This window comes from Mesoplodon bidens (genome assembly GCF_964165515.1).
Source record: "Mesoplodon bidens genome assembly, chromosome: 9".
NCBI classification, from domain to species: Eukaryota; Metazoa; Chordata; class Mammalia; order Artiodactyla; family Ziphiidae; genus Mesoplodon; species Mesoplodon bidens.
Window position 1 is genome coordinate 96,186,096 of NC_138166.1, and position 22,612 is coordinate 96,208,707.

The following is a 22,612-nucleotide window of genomic DNA, read 5'->3' on the forward strand; positions in this document are numbered from 1 at the left end:
CAAAATACATGTATTTAAATTCACAGCTACAGTATGCTGCATCAAATATTTTTATTTTTTGCAGCAAGGAGGTGATTTCTCAAACTATAAACATTTCAGTACATTTAATAACACATATGGGAAGTAGAACTAAATTTCATAGCTAGTCTACTTATATCTAGACTATAAATTCTTGTGTTTGCCAAGAGGATGAACTATACACATGCTGGCAATGAGCTAGATTTAAACTGTGCTTTCATCAAACGTATTCTCACATCTAAAAATAGCTCACCATGCAAAGATCAGGAAAACCAGAGAGCACAGATAACAAATCATTAAGAAATAAATTATTTATCTCTAAAAATATATGTGTGCATAACTCAGAAGTTAAATTATACTGAGTTTTACTCAATGCTAATATAAAAATCTTGAACCTTCTACAGTAGTATATATCTTTTATATGAGATCAGTTTGTATTCCTTTAAACTGTTTGAATAAAAACTCAAATTACCATTATTTTAGTCAATGTTCAAAGTCCTCACAAATATCAATATTTGATAATGCTACTTAATGAGACTTTGAAATAGTACAATGTTTTTCTTTTTTTAAATAAGAATAAGATTGGCCTATTTCTACTAGCAGATACCATTCAAAGCAAAGAAATAATACAACATGGTTAAGCAGCTCTCTCCCTGAGGTGGTTTTCTGTAAAAAGAATTTGAAGGAAAATGAACAGTCACCATTTACTAAGAAGAGAAAAAAACAAGCTCAAGAGCACAACTGATATAACAGACACTGGCTGAAAGAAAGCATACCTTTCCCTCTCTCCTTCCGTGACGTCATATAAGCGGTTGGCACCTCCATCAGCACAGGCTCTTAAAAGAGCTTCAAAAAGAAAAAAACAAAGAATAGTTCAATATTGGAAGCTTAGAGCAGTATCTTTCAAAGGATGAACGTTAAAAGGCACTCAGACACACACACGCACACACACACACACTCATGCTCCCCCCCTTGGATCATTTCACATTCAGCCAGTGACACTGCTGGTACTGAAAACGACCCTACACGTCACACACACAAGCGAGACAGAATCACCTAAGACAAAGCGTATTTCCTTTTTCCATCTTTTCCAATTCCCCTTATTAAATAAAGGAGAAGACTGCATATGATGTCTTCAGTAACTCTTAAAGCTTGTTTTTCCTTCTTTATAACAGAAGGTAGGCCTCGGGCTCAAAAACAGGTAACAGAACATAGCTTATAACTTTGCTCCCTTATTTATTTAATTAATTAATTTATTTATTTTCGGCTGCGTTGGGTCTTCATTGCTGCCCGCAGGTTTTCTCTAGTTGCACTGTGCAGGCTTCTTATTGTGGTGGCTTCTCTTGTTGTGGAGCATGGGCTCTAGGTGCGCAGGCTTCAGTAGTTGCAGCATGCGGACTCAGTAGTTGTGGCTTGTGGGCTCTAGAGTGCAGGGTCAGTAGTTGCGGCACACGGGCTTAGTTGCTCTGCGGCCTGTGGGATCTTCCCGGACCGGGGATCGAACCCATGTCCCCTGCATTGGCAGGCAGATTCTTAACCACTGCGCCACCAGGCAAGTCCCTTGCTCCCTTATCTTATTAATTTTTACAGAAAATTTCTATTTATGGCAGGTATTAAGGGTTTCCATATTTTACTGTGATATGAAAGATTTCTTTTAAAAATAAATCATAAGCATAACATCTTAAGTTTATTTTAAAGTATGAAGTAACTAATAATCTAGATATATGTGACTGTAAAAATTGAGAAGTTGGTACAAAATTGACTGAAACTTGGGAAGCACTAAGATAATCAGATAAGGCAAAAGAGCCCCAGCTGCCTCTCTAACTGGGCCTTTTTATCTCTTGGCTTACCGTGCTTTTCCCCTAGTATCACCCTAGGATTTGATGCTGCTGGTCAATCATTCCTTGAAATTTTCTTAGTCCATGGTCTACTATTTTTGTCGTTGTTACTTCTCTAATTTCTAATTTCCCTAGAAATGGTCAGTATCTTAGCATCAATTCATCCCTTTATTTTAAAAAAATATATCCTTTACCTAATAGTTTCAAATCAAACTTTTTTTTTTTAAATCCTGGGTGATATAAGAGTGAATGCTGAGATGCCTGAGATTCTAATTCCTCACCCTGAACAGACCAAAGCCTTGCCTCCGTCCCCACATAGCTGTTAAAACCAATCATTAGGTCATAAAAATCAGCAAAGACCTTGGACACCAGCAGTTTCAGAAGAAATAAACTATAGTCGGCCCTTCTTATCCAAAGGTTTCAAATTTGGTCCCCTGCTGAATCTGTGGAAGGAGGCTGAATTCCTGTATTGCACCATTTTATATTAGTGACTTGAGCATCTGAGGATTTTGGTATCTCAGGGGCTCCTGGAACCAATCTCCCATGGATACCGAGAGACAACTATATTTTTTTGAGCTACTTCCTCATTTTATTGCACTTATGAAATCACTTTCCCTTTTTGCAAATTTAGCTACACATTTAAAAGAGTGTTTATAAAATTTACCTCCAAATTTCTAGGTGGAATATTGGAAAAGATAACTAATTGACCGTACTGGCATGAGAAAAGGTCCCAAAGAATTTTCCACTAATCAATGATACATGGGAAATAGTTTTCTGTGTCCTATATTATATCAGAAATAAAACAGAGGCCAAGTGGGGAAAAAAAAAAAAGAAATTCCTTTTTTGCTTCAGCTTCTTCATCTGTAAATGGTAATAGTATCACCTTTGACAGAGTTATTAAGCAATTAATGACTTAATAATTATAATAGTGCTCATCACAATACTGGAACATAATAAGCATTCAACAGACTAAAGCATTCATTAGTCCTCTTCCTCCATTCCTGAATGGAGAATGAAAATAAAGTCTAAAAAGCATGGTTTTTCTAGAAAAGAAAAGCCTAGGGTCCTTAAAAAGTGCAAAACAAAAATAAGAGTTTTTACAAGATATCTAAGAGGGTCATCTCATTTTACCAATTACCAACAACACATATTTCCCTTTAAGGAAAGGGACCCAAATTCAAATTATACCACAAACATAACCTGCAGAAGATCACAAAATATCCTGCATATTTCCTAAATACCGAAAACGAAAAGTTCAAAAACATCAAAAGCTAAATGGAGAGATAATCTCACATACACAAGATGCTGTAGAACAAATGAATAGGGAGATGGAAAAGACTGATAAATAGAAACAGATGATAAACTGTCAGTAATTACCCTCAGAGTATACAAAACATTTCTCTGTAAACAAAATTAACAAGTCTAGTGTATCGTTTTATGTAAGATCTTTTTATGTAAAATTGATTCACTGAAGTAAAATGAACATCTAGAAGTAGTGGCCAAAGATTATCAAATAGAATGACTTGTCATGGTTTTGCACTATATTATTTTACAAATATCAGTTGAATTCAACATTTATACCTATCACGTGGCAGGCCCTAAACAGAATAGAAAGATGAATAACAGAAAGAACTAGTTCTCCAGACTCACACTATTGTGGAAAAAGGAGAAAGAGAAGCACGTATATACATTGCACTGTAGACACCGATGAGGGCTATGACAGAAACAATGAAACACGATGGGAGGACTGGGACAGGAGCGATTAATTTCAGTGGACAAATCTGTAAAACTGTGTATTATTAACTCTAGTTCAGCTAAAAATCAGTGTTACTTTGATAATCCAAAACTGTTTTCTCCTGCCTGTTATTTCTCACAGCCAGACTTAAATTGGTATTTTTAGAGCAGTTTAATAAAAGAGAAATACCTAAGTCTTAGGAAGTAAATGTGTCCACATCTATTCCTGTTTTAAATGGCTAAAAGAGTTAAAATAACCGTGATGCAATCTGTGGACCACTCTTTCATTACCTAGAAGCTGGGATTGGGGTGCAATCCATCTGAAAGAAAAAACAAGCTCCAGTCTGTCCCTAAAACTATTTTGTTTTGTTGTCAATAAAGCTTAACAAAAAAGATATACTCTGCCACTTTTAAATCTTACTAATGAAATATTTTCCACGTACTTAAATAAAATTGCATTTGGAAAACAAAATTTCAAGCATGTATTACATATGTTGCCACGAATTCATTGGTAGCAATTTGAAAGCTGAGTAAACAAATCACTATTAATGAAAGTGACTGACTAAAAAAATCAGTAGTAGAGGAAACTCTCAAATAAGATATTTTTGATAAATCACGAATCAGCCTCAAAAATATGTTCACTCCATCATCATTTAAATTGTCCCACGCTTTAATGAAAAGAAGTTACTGCATGAGTTATCTTTAATGTAAAAATGTCATTGGCTCATACAGCAAAATTTTTGCAGATTTATCAAATACTACAGTTTCAATGGTTGAATAGTTATTTACTATGCATCAGGTTGATAAACAGCTGAAGACTAAAATACATTAAAATCTCTACATCAACTTTATATATTGGTACCACCAATAAGCATACTAAATACATCTTAAACTAATATTTTTTTTAACCTGGCCTAAGTTACTGCTACTGACAAATAATGAAGAGCTCCACTCACAATCAGAGGTTAACTGGTTAGTTCATTAATTTCTGTTGAATAAAGTTGGACAGAAATGACTTGACTTTCTGAAAAGTAGACTATTATATTGGTTCCAAGTATTAAGATGTAAGAAAAAATAAAGTAAAATCAAAGAAACATTTTTCAGTGTCAGTCAACTGAAAGAACACTAGATATAAAGGATTTTGGTTCCAATCTGCATCAGCCACTTATTAGTACCATGACTGAGCGAATCTCAAGTGTGCTGATTCCAATGCAAAAGAGAGTATTATATATATTTTACCAAACTCACAAAATTTTTCAGGAACTGGAGAGAGACAACAAAGATAAAACCAGAAGGAAGTAGCATGGGGAAACATGTTCTCTTACATGCTGTTGATAAAATTATAATTTTGAGAGACAGTTTGGCAGATTTATAAAAATTTCAATGTGTAGGTCCTTTGATCCAGAAATGCTATGTAGCCTATAAAACTTGCCCAAATTCACAAGGGCGTATGTACAAGGACAGTCACTGTGATATTATGTGTAATCCTGAAAAAGCTGTTAGCAAACTTAAATGGTCATCACTTGAATATTGGTAAAATAAATATATCAAGGCCCTGTATGGAGCCATTAAAAAAAAAGTAGCTTTTATATGTATTTATATGTTACCTCTTATAAGATACGTTATTTAAAACTTTAACTTTTGGTCAAATCTTCCTTGCAACAGCAACTCAGAGAATATATAGAAGTATGCCCAATTCAATAAAACTAAGAATTGTACCACGGTTACTATGTCAAGAATGCTTATCCAAGTAGTCAGTGATCAGCGTTAATAAGGTGCACCCACACTGGAGAAAGGACACTAGACCTACACCCTGAGGAAGCTCATAACAACAGCAAGGCATAACAGCTCAAGAGACCCAAGAATCAATGTCTTTCTGGTCAGAAGCATACCAAACAAGGAGTGACCAGAATGTTTGAAAGTCACTCCTAGGAAGTAACTAGACATTCACTATTTTTGTAAACAATCAATATTTATTACCTGTCTTGAATTCCTCCTTAAAGCTAAGTAAACTCAGTGTTGGGTAAAGCCTATCATGTCTTCTTAGTTTGCTAATCCAAGTCCAAGACCACTTCTGTGTTGCACACAATGAACTCTTTAACCTTAATTATTTATAAGGAATAGGCATGGGATCATGGAAGACACTTTTTCACTCTTACATTAAACACTGTGCTGCTAAAAATATTTTTACAAGAAATATGAATTATATTGTAATTACAATTTTAAAACCAATAATAATAACTAAAAAGGAAAATACACATAAGGTGACAAGAATAATTTCAGATCCAATCCCAGTATTAGGAGAAGAAATCAAATATTTTGACAGACTTGGTCAGGATTGAGTTGAAGGTGCCTACATTAATCTGGAGGAAAGCAAAGATCCAGAATCTCACGTAGAAGATGTCTTACAGAATTCCTGGACAGCTAAACACCTCCAGTTAGCCAGACCCTGTTTACTCCTAACATAGGTCCTTCTTCCCTAGTACTCCAAAGATATAATTAGTCTTTGTGTGCCTGAAATCAATCTAGTCTATCGCTATTACTGGTTTAAGCCAGGATTCTCTCCCTGCCTTAGAAACAACAGTAAACCACATAATTCCCAACTTCTATTCTTCTACCCATATGAGCTAGTGTGGCTGGAAAAAAAAAAAGGCGGGGGGTGGGTACCTTCTGGACTAGCCTCAGAAACAGTCTACCAACAAGTACACATTCTTTGTTAAGAAGTGATAATCACTGATTAAACATGTGAGGACAGACACAACTACTCAGATATCAGAAAGTTCACTATCAGGCATTACAGAGGTTAAGTGGTTTGTCTTTTATTTTTATTGCAGTAAGAACAGGTAACGTGAGATCTACCCTGTTAAAATTTAAGTGAATACATACAGTATCATTAACTACAGGCACAACACTGTACAGCAGATCTCTAGAACTTAATCACCTTACGTAACTGAAACTTGACTTCTGTTGAACAGTAACTCCCCAACTGCCCCTGCCCCGAGCCCATGGCCACCACTGTTCTATCCTCTGCTTCTCTGAGTTTAACTGTTGTAAATTTCACATATAAGGGGAATCATGAAATAATCTGTTTTTCTGGGACTGGCTTCTTTCATGTTGTATAATGTCCTTCAGTTTCTGCCATGTTGTTGCATATTGCTAGATTTCCTTCCTTTCTAAGGCTGAATAATATTCCATTATCTGTATATTCCATGTTTCCATTCATCCATCAATGGACATTTAGGTTATTTCCAGGTCTTGGCTATCTTGAACAGTGTTGCAGTGAACATGGAAGTGCAGCTGTATCTTTAAGCATCTAACTTTAATTCTTTTGAATAAACAGCCAGAAGTGGGATTGCTGAGTCATATGGTAGTTCTATTTTAACTTTTTATACTCTTTCTCATAGCGGCTGCACTGTTTTGCATTCCTACCAACAGCGAAGTAAGGTTTGAGTTTCTCCACCTCCTCATGAATACCTGCTGTCTTTTTTTTTTTTTTTTTTGATAATAGCCAAACTAAGAGGTTTGAAGCGGTATCTCATTATGGTTTTGATTTGCATTTCCCTAATGATTAGTAATGTTGAGCATCTTTTCATATACCTGTTGGCCATTTGCAGGTCTTCTTTGAAGAAATGTCTATTCAGTTCCTTATCCAATTTTTAATTGGGTTGTTTGATTTTTTTTCTGGATACTGAGTTGTTAGAGATACTTACATTTTTGGGAATTAATCCCCTATTATATATAAGGCTTGCAAAGATTTTCTCCCATTCTGTAGATTGCCTTTTCACTCTTGCTCGTTTCCTCTGCTGTCCAGAAGTTTTTTAGTTTGATATGGCCCTATTTGTCTAATTTTGCTTTGTTTGTTTTTTGACGTCAGGTCTATGCAATCATTGCCAAGACCAGTGTCCAGAAGCTTTTCCCCTATGTTTCCTTCTAGGAGTTTTACACTTTCAGGTCTTACATTTAAGTCTTTAATCCATTTTTCAGTGAAGATAAGTGTTTTTAACCAATTTTCATCACTAGGGACAATGCTAATATAAAGCCATACTTCATATTTTATACTTATGGCAGCCAAGAAGGTCTAAATCAATTAATTCTTCCAGAAATATCTCTTGCTTAAAAACATTGACCTGTAAGTATTCTCTGCCATGTTAAAACTTCAACCATATCATGAAGCCTAATAAGAAATATATTTTATATAAGGACTCATGGAAGGTTTCCTTTAATGAACTATTATCCTTAAACACATTTAGGTGTTCACTTTTAGTATTTCTTAAATACTTCATAAAAAACCAGAATGTCTGTTTAGGATATTTCTGTGATTTACAAGAGAAGTTACAGGATCTTCCTCGGAGACCTTCACGAGTGGGGAGTGTTAAATATATTGGTCAATGATAAAAACAAGGGAAAAATACATCTAAGAGACTATCAACTATATATACAGTAATAAAGGTATTGATTTTTACATTTACACAAGTTTAAGCACAAGAAATGGTTACAGTGGTACTCCTGCAGAAGGGGACAGGGTTAGGAGAAAGACCTATTTTTTCCATAACTAATTTTCTTCAAGGGAACGCTGCTCTTGCACTCACAGCCCATAAGTGGCGTTAAATCTACACCCAAGTTCAGATTTGGCACACGGCTCAGTTCATGCTGTTACATCTCCTGCCTGGGGGCACTGATTCAGAGACAGAGATGTGATCCAATCAAAGGTAATGAAACCTAGGGAGACTTCCCAGGTTCCCTTTTCTGCTATCCTGCCACCTGAGAGACTGTGTAAGCTTGGAGCTATGATGGGCTATCATAACAGCCCAGAGCATGGAGCCAATACAGGAGGGTAAAACTAGGAGACAAGAGTACTGTTTGAGTCCCCATAGTCCTAGCAATAGCCTTTTTAATTATTGGGTTGGCCCAAAAGTTTGTTCAGGGTTTTCCATAAGATGTTATGAAAAACCCGAACGAACTTTTGGGCCAACCCTATACATGAGCTAACAAGTTCCCTTCTTTGGCTCAGGCCAGTTTGAGTTGGGTTCTCTGTCATTTGAATCTGAAGGAGCCTTAACTAATCCAAATATTAATTTCTACTTCAAAGACACAGAATCTTCCTCTTAGTTGGAGAATACTACCTTATTATGCCTCAAGTCTATACTGCATCAAGGCCTTAAAAGGAGGTATATATTTTTGTAGGTAGTTGGCTTATTATTTGTACACACTCTCATCTGCAAAGCCTTGATTACGATCCAAATTAGTCAGTCCGTGGTCATGGTTAACAGACGGATTAGCCTGCTTTCCCTATGGGGATTTTATTTCTTGGGGAAAAGCTTTCATTCAAAGCCTTTCATGGAAATATGAGCTCTCTGAAAGAGAGGGCAACAATTTACTTTGCTCACAGGAGCACCAAGATGCATAATTAAGTGCTGTTTAGGTAACTCTTTCAGAGTTTTAGATGAAAGGTTTAATTTACAGTATACTTATGTGCAATGATTAAGAGAGCTCACATTAGTTGTAATATCCCACAAACAGTGAGTGGAATACTCTTTCAATTTTAGTTAAGTCAGTAACACAGAATTATCCTTATTTCAAATAAAAAGCAAATGGTATTTATATTGAGCATCTACATGCACAGTGCCGTGCTAGCCCTAATGGGCTAGTTCACGCCATGTAACGAAAAATTTTTATTACCTTTAGGTATATGCTGCTGTGTAAATGCTATTACCCTTTCTCTCTACCACCTTCTACCTCCCCCTCTCCTAGTTATGTGCTGTGGAGATAAAGTGTGACATTTAGTCATCTTTGATGCTCTTTATAAAGTCTACAATCAGGTACCGCCTTAACACTTAGTGACACCAAATACCTCATTACTAAGAAACCTTAAAAACAACCAAACATCAAACTGCCTGTCTATCCTAAAGTGGCATGGGGAAATATTTCTTAAAGATGAGTAAAGCTCATCATGTGTAAAAACTGCCAAGAGGGAGGCAGTGCAGAAAAACAGGGTCTTGTAAATTAAGCTAGCATATGCAAGTTTGTCCTAATGTGAGTTGTTAGGAATAAGTAAGGCTGAGTGCATTCTCAATCATTAAATTTCTACTAAAGACTGGCCATTCTTTAGGGACAAGATGGCAAATACGCCTACTCAATCCACAGGGAATAAGGAAACATATAATAGACCTTTGCTGGTGTTGGTTATAATACAGGGTTGCTCAACCTTGCTACTATTCACAATCTGGGCCTTTGTTGTAAGGGGTCATCCAGTACATTGTAGGGTGTTCAGCAGTGTCCTTGGCCTTACCCACTAGATGCCAGTCATACCCGAGTTGTGACAACCAAAAATATCCACAGACAATGGCAAATATTCCCTACTCAGCAAAAATCACTCCTAATGCCCAAACCAGAGGACCACTTACACCTCAGCAGGCTGTCCCACCATATCCAGCTGTAAGGCAGACTGCTCATCGCTATTCTCAAAAATTCCAATTTAAAAGCAAGACTATCACCCAGAAACTACATTCTACCTAGCTACCAATGTCAGGTGAATTAACAAAGCAACTTATGTCCTAGCTAAATTGCCTTCCATAGACCACTACCTAACACCATACACAAAAATAAACTCCAAATGGATTAAAGACCTAAATGTAAGACCAGACACTATAAAACATAGAGGAAAACATAGGAAAAACACTCTTTGACATAAACCACAGCAAGATATTTTTTGACCCACCTCCTAGAGTAATGAAAATTAAAACAAAAATAAACAAATGGGACCTAATTAAACTTCAAAGCTTTTGCAAAGCAAAGGAAATCAAAACAAGACAAAAAGACAACCCTCAGAATGGGAGAAAATATTTGCAAACAAATCAACAGACAAAGGATTAATCTTCAAAATATACAAACAGCCCATGTAGCTGAATATAAAAAAAACAACAACCCAATCAAAAAATGGGCGGAAGACCTAAATAGACATTTCACCAAAGAGGACATACAGATGGCCAAGAGGCGCATGAAAAGATGCTCAACGCCACTAATCATTAGGGAAATGCAAATCAAAACTGCAATGAGGTATCACCTCACACCAGTCAGAATGGCCATCATCAAAAAATCTACAAACAATAAATGCTGGAGAGGGTGTGGAGAAAAAGGAACCCTCCTGCACTGTTGGTGGGAATGTAAATTGATACAGCCACTATGGAGAACAGTATGGAGGTTCCTTGAAAAACTAAAAACAGAACTACCATATGACCCAGCAATCCCACTACTGGGCAAATACCCTGAGAAAACCGTAATTCAAAAAAAGACATGTACCACAATGCTCACTGAAGCACTATTTACAATAGCCAGGACACGGAAGCAACCTAAATGTCCATCGACAGATGAATGGTTAAAGAAGATGTGTCTTCTTATATACATATATACAATGGAATATTACTCAGCCTTAAAAGAAACAAAATTGAGTTATTTGTAGTGAGGTGGATGGACCTAGAGTCTGTTGTACAGAGTGAAGTAAGTCAGAAAGAGAAAAACAAATATCATATATTAATGCATATATGTGGAACCTAGAAAAATGGTACTGACAAACCTTGTGGCAGGGCAGGAATAAAGATGCAGACATAGAGAATGGACTTGAGGACACGGAGGTCAGGGGGAAGGGGACGCTGGGTAGAGAATGGACTTGAGGACACGGAGGTCAGGGGGAAGGGGACGCTGGGGCAAAGTGAGAGGAGCATTGACATATATACACTACCAAGTGTAAAACAGCTAGCTAGTGGGAAGCAGCTGCATAGCACAGGGACATCAGCTTGGTGCTTTGCGACGACCTAGAGGGGTGGGATGCGGAGGGTGGGAGGGAGGCTCAAGAGGGAGGGGATATGGGGATATATGTATGCATATGGCTGATTCACTCTGTTGTACAACAGAACCTAACACAGCATTGTGAAGCAATTATACTCCAATAAATGTGTATAAATAAATAAATAAATTGCCTTCCAATCTATCCCAGATGCAAACCTACCATCTTATCCTCTCTCTTAGACTTTTTGAATTCTCAATAAGATTTCTCCTACCATCCGTACATGTATTAATATCTATGATATTCCATGTAATCTTCTAGCATGATCCCACACCCTCTCTATTTGTGCCTCCTACTCATGAGACCCTATAACTAAATTATTGCCACTAGTGACAACAGTCAAAGTCAGGTCTTTCTGACTGTGTGCTGATAGCTCACATCATCTCCCAGGACAGATGAGAAACCACCATTAAAGACACCACCATAGACAGGGAACATGAAAAATGACAACTTCTATTATTAGCTCAATTCATTTCATAATGTACAAACACTGGTAAAGCGGCAGTGACAAAATGAGATGTGGCAGATGTCTATGAATGAGCAAAAATAATTAAATGCCCAGAACTACCAAGAAGAGCTGGAATAGAAGAAAAGAGCAATGACGGTGGCTGGCTCGCTTGGCACAAGTAAGAGCCTTTAAACAAAACTCACTTTGTTGATGCAAGTGTGTTATGTAATGGAGGAAGGCAGAAGCCATGGAACCAATTTACCTCCTCTGCCTGCTCATTCAGCACCAGAATTCCTTCACCTCTCCTTTTTTTTTTTTTTTAGGGATCAGTGGTATCAGATCTCAGAACTTATAGGCAAGACATATTTCAATTGAGAGATTTATTTTTCCATCTATCAATAGTGAAAATGTGTTAAAATCAGATATTTGTTACACAAGTGATACATTTATCTTATTTTGTAGAGATAGAAGAAAAAAATACTTAATCGGATCATATCTGTACCTTTCCAAGTACCTTTGACAAAATATTTTAACGCAATTTACTGAGAGTTTCTAGCAAACAAACCTATTCTTTTAAACAATAATCCTTAAATCTAAATAGTAATGATAGGATAATTTCAGCAATTAGGCCTTAATACAGAAAAACTAGAAACAGAAAAAATTACATATTTTTACTACCAACTAATGTAAGAATTTCACATATTATAATTCACTACACTCCTTTTCTAACTTAGCAGAGTCAAGCTAATTCTTCTTCCTGGTTAGGAAAAAAAAAAGTTTGGGGGGAGGACTGTTTGACAGCTATTAGTAAGAATAAGGGGAGAGGAATTAGAGATAATATTTCTAGAAATAGATGAAAAGAAGAATAATCATTGGATTCCTGTTAAAAGCAAGAGATAATTACCCAACAATTCATAGTAGGGTTTCTTTAGGCCATAAGTTATAACCAGGTGGAACAAAGCACACTTAAAGAGCTTCAAGGGGATGAATAAATGCCTTACCACATTTCTTAGTTTGTAAGTTTTATCTGGGGACATTCTTAGAGGTGAATTAACCTTACTCTTTAAAACATGACTTATCAGGGCACGAAAAAGCTCTTTTCGTAAATACTTAAAAGAAAGCCAGTTGCTTTGTAGTTTAATCAGATAAGGGAATAGCTTTAAGAAATAAAACTGAGAGGCAGTCAAGAACCATATTAAGCAGGCCATGGTATAGAACCGACCTCAAGTATAAAATGAAGCCATGATGGGTTTTAAGTTTCAGTGTTCTGTTCTGACCTCTGTGTTAAATAACTTTCTTCCTTTTACATTGAGAACAGATCAGAGGGAGACAAGAGTGTAAGTAATGACATTACTTAGGAGACCTGCAGTGACCAGGGGAGAAGGTGGCTTAGACTAGAGTTGCAGCACTTAAGGCAGAGAAACTTGGATGTACTTCAACATATATTGGGAGTTGAAAGTGACTGGATCGGCTGAGAGACTTGGATGTGGAGGATGGCGCAAAGGGTAGCAGAGATGACCCTCAGTTTCCTGTCTTGAGCAACTGACAAACACTGGTACTGTTTATAACTGTTTACTATTCCCTCTACTGTAGTTTTGTCCAATGCTTGGCCACATTCCATAAAATATTTCTTGCTATTCTTGGCCCTCTATCATCCTTCACATTTTAGTGTCCCATTTATATTATAACCCTATGGGCCTGCCATTCTCCTTACAATGAGACATGTAAAGTTTCAGTAGCTCTTCTCCCACTTTTCTCCACATTGGATTTGCCTCAAGGGGTCTCTGTATAGTGGAAATACTTTATACTAATGGTAGTGAAAAATTAAAGGCATTATCAAAAATGTTTAATAAAAATTTAAAACAGGAAATGCAGTTTACAGGATAGATGTGATGTTAATAAGTGTTGTTCAGAGCAGTTCAATTGCTTGGGCTTGAGTTTGGGTTTCCTTGTTTGTTTGTTTGTTTTGGTTATTCCTAAATCAAAGGAAACATGAAACCAAAATATTAGAAAGGACCTGGGGTAACTGAATATGTGAAATAATTTCTGGCAAAGAAATCCTGATTTGAAGGCTCAGATGCAATTGCTATGGCAAATACCAAAAGAAAAACCTGAAACAGGTCATTTTTTTTCCTGTTTTTTTCCCCCCAGAAACTTGTAAGAAAATTACAAGAAATGTTATTTTTAGGAAATTTTTAAAAGGAAAACAGAGGCTACAGAGGTGACAAATAAGCACAAGAAAAAGTGTTAAACATCATTAGTTATCAGAGAAACTCAAAATCACAAGATAACACTACATCCTTATTAAAATGGCTGAAATAAAATATGGTGATTTTATATCAAATACTGGCAAGGAAGCAGACAAATGGGATCATTTACACATTGCTACTGGTGCTTTACTACCACATAATTAACCTTACAACAACTCAAAGGTTTGTATTTTATTTCCCATTTACAGACAAGGAAATTAGCTCAAAGTCACGTAGTTATTTGCCCCAAGCTACATAAATTTTCTTGTGGGCTTCAGAGTGTGACCCTTAATTTAGAAAATAAGATTTTTCACTTGTGTGTTATGGAGTTAGAACTAGAATTATTGTAACAGTGAAGCCAGAATTAGAACCTGGATTCACTTGGTAATAGAGTCCACATTATTTTTTTTATGCCAGAAATCCTCCACTGTGCATATGAGTTGACCCAATAAAGCAAAGTGACGTATAAACGATGAAACAACATAAGCTTAAAGTGTAAGAACCTCAAATATCAACTTCCTCAGGAACAATAACGCACATGATTTTCCAACACAGTAAGATACACGGTAAGAGCCATAGAGATGTTCACGTCTACTGACCCATTCACAGAACTAGCTTCATGTCTTACTGAAAGAAAACGAAGAACAGGGTTGAAGAGATCCTAAGAGATCTTTTAAATATCAAAGTCATTTGTATTGATCTTAGCATACTGGAGGAAACACAGTTTGCCTTCTGTATCCATCAGGGTCCCATCAGGAGATACCATGCAGTAATTCAAACAGAGAAAGTAATAAGTGAAAGTAATCTGAATGTGAGAAAATTAGTAACAGGGGTTGGAGTCACAGCGGGTGGAGGTGGTGAGGTAAAGAATAGAGCAAGACCAGATCTAGGAAGCAGACAACACTGGAAAGGTCTCGATGGTGGGAAATCCTCCCTCTGAAGTGTGGAGGAGGGGAGGACACCATTCACAGGGAGGTGCTGGCCTTGGGATTCACTATGAAGCCACCTGCAAGGGTCTGGGAAGATGCTGGAATCAGGAAGAGAAGCCCCTTCATCCAGAAATGTCTCTCCCACGCCCTCTGCTGACAGAGCTTAACATCATACTCACTACAAAGGAGAAATGCTTAAAAGGCTCAGCTTCATTATCACAGAGCAGATGGTGAAGCATGGACTTGGAGCTGAGAGGCAATAAATTAATAACTTAATTTAAAAAACATCGATTGTTCTTTCTCCCTATGACAGTGAATGTTTATTTATTCAATTGGACATTTCCCAGCTGCTTCCATATCCTGAAAAGTCTGAAGCAGTCATTTTCTCCTTCCCCTTAAGTATTACTCACAATCTCCTAGTTATCCCCAAGCCTCAAGCCACAAACAGGAATTCCGTAAGTGATTGTTGACCTGAACGGAAATAGACCACAGCTGACACATCTTTGAAAGGCTTAGGCTATAGATTTTAAAAATACTTTTTTATCTTAACTTACAAGGGTACAAAAGGTCCAGTGGGGCACAGAGTTTATTAGGTATTTCCCTGTAGGGATCTGGATTAAAATTCTAGCCTGAAATGTAGAACAAAGTTATAAAATGTTTTTTTGTACTTGTATACATCAAAAGGATATTTCTCCACCTGTGCATCCTCTTTTCAGCAAATGATTGAAATAATTCATATGAAGTGTGTACCAATAAAGAAAAATATCCCTGGCATATTTAATCCTAAATTTTTACTTTCAAAAAAATTGAATATAGACCCAGAGATCCCTTGAATGCATAAAAAAGAAATTGAGAACAATTTAAAATACATCAAAGAACAAAGAATAAGATAACACCTCTGTGACCTCCATCTAGAATTGCCAATTGTTATAATTCAGTACTCTGTATTACCAAAAAAAACAAAAAAACTATAGAAGTTTATATTCCCTAGATTTCTCTCTGAAGACCCAACATGTTCCCAGGCCCCTTACCAGTGGTACACACAATTCTGGACATAGGATTTATCTTTAGAGTTTTTTTTGTTTTTTTAACTTATATAGCATGCATATGCATCATTGAGAAATATATAACATTGTGTAATTGTGTGATGTTATTTTTAATTTTGAAACAATAGGCATTCCGAAACTTGCTTTTCTCACTCAATATTATATTTCTGACCACTTTCCATTTGGAAGTACAAATCTAGTTCACTGGATTCATTTAATTCCTGTACAGAGTTAATGAATATGTCAAAAATATTTGTCTGATCTCCTATGATTAGACAGGTAGGCGGTTTACGTGGTTTTAATTTTTTAAAACGTCACAAGTATCATGTAGATGCCTCCTTGGGCACATATGAAACATTTCTCAGCTGTATATACCTAAATGGATAAGCGCTGGGTCACAGAATAGGGACATTAGTAATTCACTACATTGTAACGAATTGCTAGCCACACTGTATCAATTTATACAACTGATACAACATATCAATGTACTGTTTAAGCAGCAAACTGAAGCTGCACACAGGACTTGATTACAAATTTGATTACAATACTGTGGTAGGAGCAGCTTAGCCTACCAGTAGAAGTGAAAGGTGCTGTCAAGTGCTCTGGATCACGGAATAACAGTTGCAAAGTACACCACGGATGGAGACTGGCCACTGTCTTATTTTCCTCTCCTACTGTCTCCTGCAATAAATCCCTGGCAACTTATCTCTTCAAAGCCCACCCCCAGCTGTCCTACCATAGGACTGGAATGCAGGATCCTTCCAGACTCTGGGTCCTCTTTTTAGTCAATGTGCCTTAGTTCTCTTCACAGGAGGCACTGATGTTATTAGTGCTCCGACATTAATCTACAATAACCCTCCAGTGTATTTTATTCACTCATTCATTCATTCATTCCTAAGCACAGATTGAATGAGCACCAAAGGTAGTCAGAAATACAGCAAAAACCACACATGGTTCCAACTCTCAAGGACACCACAGTCTAGACCTACACTATACAATATGGCAGCAACTGGCCACTTGTGGAACTGATCATCTGAAATGCAGCTAGTCTCAACTGAGATGTTCTGTCAGTATAAGAAACACTGGGCTTCTCTGGTGGCGCAGTGGTTGGGAGTCCGCCTGCCGATGCAGGGGGCGCGGGTTCGTGCCCCGGTCCGGGAAGATCCCACATGCCGCGGAGCGGCTGGGCCCGTGAGCCATGGCCGCTGAGCCTGCGCGTCCGGAGCCTGTGCTCCGCAACAGGAGAGGCCACAACAGTGAGAGGCCTGCGTACCGCAAGAAAAAAAAAGAAACACTGAATTTTGAAGACTTAGTACAAAAAGAATATAAAAGTTATCATTAATAATTTTTACAGCCGCCGCCTGCGCCCGCGCCCACCTCGGCCGCTCGCCCGCTGGGTGAGGCGGCGATACCGGTGCTGGGAGCCCAGTTAGAAAGATAAAAAGAATCATTGGAAGCCCGGAGGAAGATGGCGGAAGAGTAAGACGCGGAGATCACCTTCCTCCCCACAGATACATCAGAAATTCATCTACACGTGGAACAACTCCTACAGAACACATACTGAACGCTGACAGAAGACCTCAGACCCCCCAAAAGGCAAGAAACTCCCCACATACCTGGGTAGGGCAAAAGAAAAAAAGAATAAACAGAGACAACAGGATAGGAATGGGACCTGCACCAGTGGGAGGGAGCCGTGAAGGGGGGAAGGTTTCTACACACTACAAGCCCCTTCGCGGGCGGAGTCTGCAGGTGGCGGAGGGGGAAAGCTTCGGAGTAGCGGAGGAGAGCACAGCAACAGGGGTGCGGAGGGCAAAGCGGAGAGATTCTGGCACAGAGGACCGGTGCCCTCAGGCACACACCAGCCCGAGAGGCTTGTCTGCTCGGCCGCCGTGGCGGGCGGGGCTGGGAGCTGAGGCTCGGGTATCGGCTTTCAGTCAGAGCTCAGGGAGAGGACTGGGGCTGGCGGCAGGAAGAGAGCCTGAAGGGGTTAGTGCACCACGGCTAGCCCGGAGGGAGTCCGGGGATAGGGTCTGGAGCTGCTGAAGAGGCAAGAGACTTTTTTCCCTTTTGTTTCCTGGTGCGCGAGGAGAGGGCATTAAGAGGGCTGCTTGGGGAAGCGCCGGAGACAGGCGCGAGCCGCGGGTAAGGCGCGGACCTCGGAGACGGGCGTGGGCGGCCGCCGCTGCCGCGGCCCGCCGCCGCCCGCCGCTGCAGCCCGCCGCTGCAGCCCGCCGCCGCCGCCGCCGCCGCCGCCGCCACCGCGGGGCCTGTGTGCAAGCGCGGGTCACTGTCCGCCCCGCCTTCCGGGGGGCCTGTGCACCCCGCCACTGCCGGGGTCCCGAGACCCAGGGACGGCTTTCCCGGGAAAGCGCACGGAGCGCCACGGGCTGCTGCAACGTCACGCCGGCCTCAGCCGCCGCAGGCCCGCCCCACACTGCGCGCCCCTCCCTCCCCTCTGCCTGAGTGAGCCAGAGCCCCCGAATCAGCGGCTCCCTTAAACCCGTCCTGTCTGAGCGAAGAACGGACGCCCTCCGGCGACCTACGCGCAGAGGCGGGGCCACGTCCAAGGCTGAGACCCGGGAGCTGTGAGAGCAGAGACAAGGAAATCTCTCTGTGCAGCCTCGGAGGCAGCGGATTAAAGCTCCCCGGTCCATTTGATGTGCCCTGCGTCTGTGGAGTGCATGGATGGACAGCGAATCATCCCAAATTGAGGAAGTGGACTTTGAGGACAAGATTTAAGACTTTCCCCCCTTTTCCTCTTTTTACAACGAATTATTCCAAATTAAGGAGGTGGACTTAGAGAGCAAGATTTCAGACTTCTCGCCCTTTTCCTCTTTTTACAACGAATTATCCCAAATTGAGGAGGTGGACTTGGAGAGCAAGATTTTTGATTTATCCCCCTGCTCTCTTTTTGTGAATGTGTATGTGTAATCTTCTGTGTAAGATTCTCTCTGTATAGCTTTGGTTCCTCCATATGTCCCAGGGTTCTATCGGTCCGTGGTTTTTCTTTTTTTTTTTTTTTCAATAATTACTTTCTAATTTTAATAACGCTACTATATTTCATACTTTATTCTATTTTACTTTACCTGCTCTTTCTTTTTTTCCTACCTTCCCTTCCTCCCTCCCTCCCTCCGCTCCTCCTTTCCTTCTTTCTTTTTCTTTCCTTCCTCCCTCCCTCCCACCCTTCTTCTTTCCACTTTCTTTTTCTTTCCTTCCTCCCTCCTGTCTTTCCTTCTTTCCTTCCTCCCTCCCTCCCTCCCTCCTTTCTTTCCTTCTTTCTTTCCATCCTTCCTCCCTCTCTCCCTCCTTTCTTTCTTTCTTCCTTCCTTCCTTTCTCCCCTTCTTCCTTTCTTTCCCTCTCTCTTTCTTTCTTCTACTAATTCTTTCTTTCTACTTTTTCTCCCTGTTATTCTGAGCCGGGTGGATGAAAGGCTCTTGGTGCTGCAGCCAGGAGCCAGTGCTGTGCCTCTGAAGTGGGAGAGCCAACTTCAGGACACGGGTCCACAAGAGACCTCCCAGCTCCACATAATATCAAGCAACGAAAATCTCCCAGAGATCTCCATCCCAACACCAGCACCCAGCTTCAGTCAACGACCAGCAAGCTACAGTGTGGGTCACCCTATGCCAAGCAACTAGCAAGGCAGGAACACAACCCCACCCATTAGCAGAGAGGCTACCTAAAAACATAGTAAGGCCATAGGCACCCCAAAACACACCACCAGACGTGGACCTGTCCACCAGAAAGACAAGATCGAGCCTCAACCACCAGAGCACAGGCATTAGTCCCCCACACCAGGAAGCCTACACAACCTACTGAAACAACCTTAGCCACTGGGGTCAGACACCAAAAACAACGGGAACTACGAATCTGCAGCCTGCAAAAAGGAGACCCCAAACACAGTAACATAAGCAAAATGAGAAGACAGAAAAACACACAGCAGGTGAAGGAGCAAGATAAACACCTACCAGACCTAACAAATGAAGAGATAATAGGCAGTCTACCTGAAAAAGAATTCAGAATAATGATAGTAAAGCTGATCCAAGATTCTATTTCCAAGATCCATAATCTTGGAAATAGAATAGACAACATGCAAGAAACAGTTAACAAGGACCTAGAAGAACTAAAGATGAATCAAGCATCGATTAAAAACACAATAAATGAAATGAAAAATACTCTAGATGGGATCAATAGCAGAATAACTGAGGCAGAAGAACGGATAAGTGAGGTGGAAGATAAAATAGTGGAAATAACTGATGCAGAGCAAAATAAAGAAAAAAGAATGAAAAGAACAGAGGACAGTCTCAGAGACCTCTGGGACAACATTAAACGCACCAACATTCGAATTATAGGGGTTCCAGAAGAAGAAGAGAAAAAGAAAGGGACTGAGAAAATATTTGAAGAGATTATAGTTGAAAACTTCCCCAATATGGGAAAGGAAATAGTTAATCAAGTCCAGGAGGCACAGAGAGTCCCATACAGAATAAATCCAAGGAGAAATACGCCAAGACACATATTAATCAAACTGTCAAAAATTAAACACAAAGAAATCATATTAAAAGCAGCAAGGGAAAAACAACAAATAACACACAAGGGAATCCCCATCAGGTTAACAGCTGATCTCTCAGCAGAAACTCTACAAGCCAGAAGGGAGTGGCAGGATATAATAAAAGTGATGAAGGAGAGAAAACTGCAACCAAGATTACTCTACCCAGCAAGGATCTCATTCAGATTTGATGGAGAAATTAAAACCTTTACAGACAAGCAAAAGCTGAGAGAGTTCAGCACCACCAAACCAGCTTTACAACAAATGCTAAAGGAACTTCTCTAGGCAAGAAACACAACAGAAGGAATATACCTACAATAACGAACCCAAAGCAATTAAGGAAATGGGAATAGGAACATACATATCAATAATTACCTTAAATGTAAATGGACTAAATGCTCCCACCAAAAGACACAGAGTGGCTGAATGGATACAAAAACAAGACCCATATATATGCTGTCTACAAGAGACCCACTTCAGACCTAGAGACACATACAGATTGAAAGTAAGGGGATGGAAAAAGATATTCCATGCAAATGGAAATCAAAAGAAAGCTGGAGTAGCAATTCTTACATCAGACAAAATAGACTTTAAAATAAAGACTATTAGAAGAGACAAAGAAGGACACTACATAACGATAAAGGGATCAATCCAAGAAGAAGATATAACAATTGTAAATATTTATGCACCCAACATAGGAGCACCTCAATACATAAGGCAAATACTAACAGCCATAAAAGGGGAAATCGACAGTAACACAATCATAGTAGGGGACTTTAACACCCCACTTTCACCAATGGACAGATCATCCAAAATGAAAACAAATAAGGAAACACAAGCTTTAAATGATACATTAAACGAGATGGACTTAGTTGATATTTATAGGACATTCCATCCAAATACAACAGAATACACATTTTTCTCAAGTGCTCATGGAACATTCTCCAGGATAGATCATATCTTGGGTCACAAATCAAGCCTCGGTAAATTTAAGAAAATTGAAATTGTATCAAGTATCTTCTCCGACCACAATGCTATGAGACTAGACATCAATTACAGGAAAAGATCTGTAAAAAATACAAACACATGGAGGCTAAACAATACACTACTCAATAACGAAGTGATCACTGAAGAAATCAAACAGGAAATTAAAAAATACCTAGAAACAAATGACAATGGAGACACGACGACCCAAAACCTATGGGACGCAGCAAAAGCAGTTCTAAGGGGGAAGTTTATAGCAATACAATCCCACCTTAAGAAACAGGAAGCATTTCGAGTAAACAACCTGACCCTGCACCTAAAGCAGTTAGAGAAAGAAGAACAAAAAACCCCCAAAGCTAGCAGAAGGAAAGAAATCATAAAGATCAGATCAGAAATAAATGAAAAAGAAATGAAGGAAACGATAGCAAAGATCAACCAAACTAAAAGCTGGTTCTTTGAGAAGATAAACAAAATTGACAAACCATTAGCCAGACTCATCAAGAAAAGAAGGGAGAAGACTCAAATCAATAGAATTAGAAATGAAAAAGGAGAAGTAACAACTGACACTGCAGAAATACAAAAGATCATGAGAGATTACTATAAGCAACTCTATGCCAATAAAATGGACAACCTGGAAGAAATGGACAAATTCTTAGAAATGCACAACCTGCCAAGACTGACTCAGGAAGAAATAGGAAATATGAATAGACCAATCACAAGCACTGAAATTGAAACTGTGATTAAAAATCTTCCATCAAACAAAAGCCCAGGACCAGATGGCTTCACAGGTGAATTCTATCAAACATTTAGAGAAGAACTAACACCTATCCTTCTCAAACTCTTCCAAAATATAGCAGAGGGAGGAACACTCCCAAACTCATTCTACGAGGCCGACATCACCTTGATACCAAAACCAGGCAAGGATGTCACAAAGAAAGAAAACTACAGGCCAATATCACTGATGAACATAGATGCAAAA

The 22,612-nt window shown here is 39.1% G+C and overlaps 1 protein-coding gene across 3 annotated transcripts in view; it reads right to left on the reverse strand.

Annotated features, from left to right (window-relative positions):
- TPK1 (thiamin pyrophosphokinase 1) overlaps nucleotides 1-22,612 on the reverse strand; it is a 348,926-nt gene that overhangs the window by 214,966 nt on the left and 111,348 nt on the right. For all 3 annotated transcript variants that reach the window (XM_081243933.1, XM_081243935.1, XM_081243934.1), the window contains exon 4: nucleotides 795-864. In XM_081243933.1, coding sequence (XP_081100059.1) covers nucleotides 795-864 — 70 coding nt within the window. The remainder of the gene's footprint in view (nucleotides 1-794; nucleotides 865-22,612) is intronic.